This window comes from Phaseolus vulgaris, chromosome 10 (genome assembly GCF_051622355.1).
Source record: "Phaseolus vulgaris cultivar YP4 chromosome 10, ASM5162235v1, whole genome shotgun sequence".
Classification (NCBI taxonomy): domain Eukaryota; kingdom Viridiplantae; phylum Streptophyta; class Magnoliopsida; order Fabales; family Fabaceae; genus Phaseolus; species Phaseolus vulgaris.
In genome coordinates, this window is record NC_143507.1 from 10,896,187 (window position 1) to 10,902,084 (window position 5,898).

Here is a 5,898-nt window from a genome sequence, read left to right on the forward strand (position 1 = left end):
TATTATTATGATTTTTATTATATATGAATATTAATACTAATAATATGAATATTAATACTAATAATATGAATATTAATACTAATAATATTAATAATATTTATAATAATATTAATAATAATATTTATAATAATATTAATAATAATATTTATAATAATATTAATAATAATATTAATAATAATATTAATAATATGAATATAATTTATTTTATTATTATTATTATTAATTATATTAATATGTATAAATTATATTAATAATAATAAGTATAATAAAAATGATAATATGACCAAAAAACTTGTATGGTCTAGTGGTTAATGCTTTCCAACCCTGATCTTTACCGTTAATCAAGGAGTTAAGGGATGATGGTAAGTATATAAATCGCCATTACCTCAAATATTAAGTGAATGAGACTTTTAGACATATTGAAATAAATCCCATAGTCGAGAAAAAAATGGATATGATTGACTTTATACAAAAAATTACTATAAGAAAAATCCATTTTACCTTCTAATAAAAAGCGGGGCTATAAAAACGAAGTCACTAGCATAAGTGAAGTCTACTCAAGTTGAACACAAATATTGTGTCCACAATGGAGACTTTTAACTAGAATGGGGACACAAAGTAGATGCAATGAAAACAATTCAGTGACAGAATAATATTGAGTCTAGAATGGAAACACAAAGTGGATGCAAGTTAAAAGTTATTAAAATAATAATAACATTAATAAGTTAGCGTTTAGAATAGGGACACAAAGTAGATGCAATAAAAAAATAAGTTGCAAAATGATACTGCGTCGAGAATGAGGACACAAAGTGGATGCAAGTTAATATTTTATTACATTTAGCGTAGGTTTAGACGATACTAAGATGACGTGGACGTTTATTGTCACCTTAGTCCACATTTAGTTATTTAATGAAAAAAATAAATAAAACATTAAAATATTTTTGTCTCACATTTTCATTTTCTCACACTTTCATTTTCTCATTTTTGTCTCACTTTCTTTTTCATTTTTGTCTCACACTTTCAAACTCATAATCCCGAAATTCCTCCCAAAAACCTCATGTCTTCTTCGTGGCCATTTCGCTCTCCTTAAGCGCATTTTACACGTATTTATTTCCCAGGTAGTGTTCCCAATGACGACAATTTACTCACATTTGCTTTCTCATGTAGTCTCCCCAACGACAACGCTAAGTTTAATTATTGTTGGAGATCCCACATCGACTGAAGATTAAGACATTTCATAATATATAAGTGGGTGCAAACCTCACCTTATAAGCTGATTTTATGAGATTGAGTTAGGTTTAAAGTTTACTTCTTAATATGGTATCAGAGTCATTTCAAGTCCTAGCAATTGTTTGTTGGGCTTATCAGCTCACTCGCTATCGGGCCGTTATCGAACCACCATAATATATAGTCTCACGCACGAGGTGGTAGCTTCAATGTGAGGGGGGGGGGGTGGAGATCCCACATCGACTAGAGATTAAGATATTTCATAGTATATAAATGGGTGCAAACCTCACCTTATAAACCAGTTTTATGAGGTTGAGTTAGACTTAAAGTACACTTCTTAATAATTATTTAATTTTATATCCATTTTAGTGTCCCCCAAACCTACGTTATAGTTAAATAATATATTTTTCTTTATGTAGCCTTAGCCAATACTACCTTGTAAATTTGTGTCCCATTGGAGGTCATCTCTAATGCATAGCTACCAAAAGATTAGTTTTCATTTCTATTGGGACGCTAAGTCCACACTAGTCTCATGTGACGTCTTTCTTTTACTCTTTACATCACTCTTTTGGGGATTCTGCAATCATTATTTCCTGTAATGGATAATGATTTTTTTATATTGTAACTAGTTGAAAATGTTATATATGTAAATTCTTAAAAATGAGTCATAACTAAAAGAATGAATTATCACTACAAGAAAATCATCAAATAGAAACCAATTTTATATATCAAAATTAATTAATTGTTATATTAACTAAATTAGAGACCATTTTTAGAGACTAAAAAAAATTTGTTTTCTAAATTAGTTTATATTATTATTAAATAGTTTATAAATTGGTATCTAATTAGCTACCAAGATTTTAACTACCAATTATTTAGATTCGGTAACAATATTTTCAAAATTTATATTCACAGTTTAACTTGATTTTGAAAAAAGCTATATTGACAAAGACAACTCTAATGCTCGATGTTTTAACTAGTTTTTTTTTTTTCTCAAAATCTTAATAGATGAAAAAAAAATTCTTACTAAAGGTAATTATAGTGATATGTTTCAAACATAAATTTATAATTAACTATAATATGATTGTTGATTATTCAATAAAATTTACCAAAGATTTAAACATATATTCTTTACTACTCAAATCATTTGAATAATGTATATATTGAGAACAATACATATGTTTAACCAATATATAAAACTCCACACAAATTTAAACATTTAAATCAACTTTATTATATTTGTTTCAACCTTAAACATCCATGTGGACAACAAAACATAGTAATCAAACAAAATTGCATAATATCCCAACTATGAACTTAGTTGGCACATGTATTGAATGTGTTGAGTTGAGACATGTATTCTAACCACTTAATAATTTATCTCCCAACCCCAACACACCATAAGTAAATCTGATGCAAAATACTTGAGAAATCACAATTCAGAACTAGACATGCAAATGCAACCTTACTATATTTGATGCCCCCAGTTACATATATAACTGGCTAGTAGTCTAGAATCTCATGATGGAAAGAAGTTCTTATTTTTAGCAAACAAAAGAATTGAAAAATTGAGACAAGAAGGCCTCCCATGCAGGCATTAATTCCTTAAATAGATGATGGGCTACACTTCTGTGGAAAGTGCAGCATTAGATTTAGGGTCACCTCGGCACCAATATCAGAACAGAACCATTATTATGATCATTATTGTGTCTGGGAAAACATGTGTTGAGGAAAATAATTGGACTCAGGTTGTATCTCCTCAAACTCTTGTTCTTCTTCATCCACAGCATCATCATGGTGGGGCACAACATGGCAGTGATCTCTATCATAAACAACTTGGTGTTGTTGCTGTTGTTGTTGTCTAGTCATTAGGGCAGCACGGTTTTCTGCTATCAGTTCACGCAATGCTGCACTGCATCTTGTGGAGAGATCAGCATGAAAAGACCAATTATCACTGCTCCCAAATGACAGAAGAGAGAGAGCGCACCCTGCATATATACCATCATTCACAACCCTCCAACTATCACATTTTGTTCTTGCCATAGGAACATTGCGTGTTCACCATGCATTAGTCAAGTTAGATAACATGTCAAATCAACAAAAGCCTATTTTCATTCGTTAGGCTCATCTTATAATCTTCATTCAGGTTACCACAAAATCATTCAGTCCAAAACCTATCAATTTTAATGGCAGCTTCTGTTTGTATCAGCTTATAACAAACTTAAAACTAAGATTTAGACCCAATTATATATCATCAAATATCTTAATGTAACACATCTTAATGTTATAGCTAAACTAAACTTTCATTTGTATGTTTGTATTTTACCATATAAAAATTTCAATTTATGTTAGGAATTAAGATTTAGATAAGAAGGGTATGAATTAATTAATTACCTTGTCTAGAACTCCTTGTAACAGAAAGGTGAGAGCTCTTTCTTCTTCTCTCATTATGCCCTGCTAATCTTCTCCTACAACTTCTCTTTGAGTCATCAAACTCTGACACCACATGAAACCTACATATTGTAAACATCATTACCATAATTTAAGTCAATTAAAGATAATTTAATTATAAATAATTAGATAATCAACCATCATCATCTCTAAAAAATTAAAATGGTGACAATATAGTCAATATATTAAAAAAAAATACAAAATACATTCTTAATACTACAGTGTCAAATTGACAGTGAAATTGATCTAAAATAATACATCTTAAAAATAAAATTAACATGAAATAATTGTCAATTCACAATTTATTAAAAAAAATCATGAAATAAAAATTAATTTTAGAGATAAAAAATTATTAGTTGTTTTAGTGACTAAATTAAAGATTATTTTAAAAATTAAATAATTTTTTTTCTAAATTAATTTTTATTATTGTTAAATAGTTTTTAAATTGATATCTAATTAGATTTTTCTACCAAATTTACAATCTAAATCTAAATAATTGGTAGTTAAAACTTTAATTACTAATTAGATACCCATTTAAAAACTATTTAACAATAATTTAAAAACAATTTTTTTTAATTTCTAAAATATCTCTAATTTAATTACTATTACAATTAATTATTTTAGTTTTTAAAAATTAGTTTCTATTATGATTTTTTTTTTCATCTACCCAATTAAGCGAACATAATTAAAAAAAAAAATAGTATCTGTTTAATTTGTATTTTAGTTAGGTGAAAGAAAACAAAACTCCAATTGTTGTTAAAAAATAATATAGAAATACTAAAGGAATTATATGTAAATTCAGTCTGAAAATAAATAAAAGAATAAAAAGGAAAAGATAATGATAAAGTGACCTGCTACACTGCTGACAGAATCTCTGCACCAAACCCAACACCACAACTTTAGGCGCCTTCGAATGCATATCACAAACTCTGTGCCTCCTATGGTACTCTTTTGAATTCACCAACGCCACGTGGCACCCCTCCACCTGACACCTCGGAACCGTCCCAAACGCCGCCGTTTTCACGCTGCCACCACCACCGGCACCTGCAGCCGCAGCTCCTCCATAACACCCCCTCGCTCTCTTATCATTACCCTCTGAAAAATAACCCGCACCACCATCACTTCCGTACACGTGTCGATTCCCCAGAGTAATAACACCATCACCGCCCACGTGTCGGTTCCCCGAAATAATAACACCATCACCAACACATACGGGTGGTTTCCCCAGAGTAGCAATATTATTATTATTATTATTATTTCTAACATCACCGTTATTAGGATCCTCAAAGTAATGTCTCTTACCAAGATGCAAGCACGTGAGGTGAGGGTCCCCATGCACGTGACACCCCTCGCTGCCGTATACTGGGCGGCGGTCACCGCCGGCGTAATCCTCCGCCGTCGTGGTGGGGTGTGGTGAACTAATGTAGCTAGAATTAGAAGTAGAAACAACACTAGTAGGTTGTTGTAGCCATGATGAATACCAAAGAATGTTGTTACCGGTTTCCTCTTTGGTGGGGGTGTGGAGGGTGAAGGTGTTGGTGTTGGTGGCGTCTCCAAAGTCCATTTTTTTTTTGTGTGAAGAAAAAAAAGAAAAAGGTAAAGAGAATTTAAGTGATGGGGGATGGCATAGGAGTTGAGGAAAAGAGGAATGTGTGATGTGAATAAAGAGTGTGTGTTGGTTGTTTGGGGCAAAAGAGGAAAGAAAGAGTGAGGTGATGGTGAGTAGGTTGCTTGATTTGTATGGTGAGTTATGCTCCAATGGGGTCAAGGTTAAGGCTGCAAAGCTATTCACTCAGAAAGACAGAGTACTCAATGAGAGAAAGAGAGAGACAGAGAGAGGGTAATGTTAGAAAGAGTGTTGCATAGATATTTGTTGTTTATTTATTTTACTTAGGTATATATCAAAATTATTTTATAAAATAAAGAGATAATGAATTTTATTTTGAAAAAGATGATGATATATTCTAAGATTTTCCCCTTAAAATGTCTTTTAAAAATATACAATAATCGTTCAACCAATGTTGAGTGCCTACATAGTGCTGTGTAGGTAAACCTCCCCTACAGAGAATGTGTGTCGTGCAAAAAAAATACAGGAACCAAACTGAGTGCATCAAACGGATAAAAACTAGTGGAAAAAGGAAGAAATAATGTGACATAGCAAAGACAAAAGGTGCAGAATTGGTTATTATAACAAAATCAAAGTCCAACCAATTAAAACAT

The 5,898-nt window shown here is 31.0% G+C and overlaps 1 protein-coding gene across 1 annotated transcript; it reads right to left on the bottom strand.

Moving 5' to 3' along the window:
- Nucleotides 1–2,437: 2,437 nt before the first annotated feature.
- Nucleotides 2,438–5,541, bottom strand: LOC137819382 (uncharacterized). Its single transcript, XM_068623214.1, has 3 exons — nucleotides 4,530–5,541; nucleotides 3,622–3,740; nucleotides 2,438–3,215 (listed from the first exon to the last, which is right to left on the bottom strand). The coding sequence occupies exons 1-3, from the start codon at nucleotides 5,240–5,242 to the stop codon at nucleotides 2,929–2,931; spliced, it is 1,119 nt and encodes a 372-aa protein (XP_068479315.1). The 5' UTR covers nucleotides 5,243–5,541; the 3' UTR covers nucleotides 2,438–2,928.
- Nucleotides 5,542–5,898: the final 357 nt, after the last annotated feature.

What these genes read in the sequence shown, in the direction of transcription:
- LOC137819382 (XM_068623214.1), bottom strand. Translation starts at nt 5,242, where the DNA reads ATGGACTTTGGAGACGCCACCAACACCAACACCTTCACCCTCCACACC. An exon ending in TTCTGTCAGCAGTGTAGCAG is followed by an intron (nt 3,741 to 4,529) that starts GTCACTTTATCA and finishes TACAATATGTAG; the next exon opens with GTTTCATGTGGTGTCAGAGT. An exon ending in TACAAGGAGTTCTAGACAAG is followed by an intron (nt 3,216 to 3,621) that starts GTAATTAATTAA and finishes GTATATATGCAG; the next exon opens with GGTGCGCTCTCTCTCTTCTG.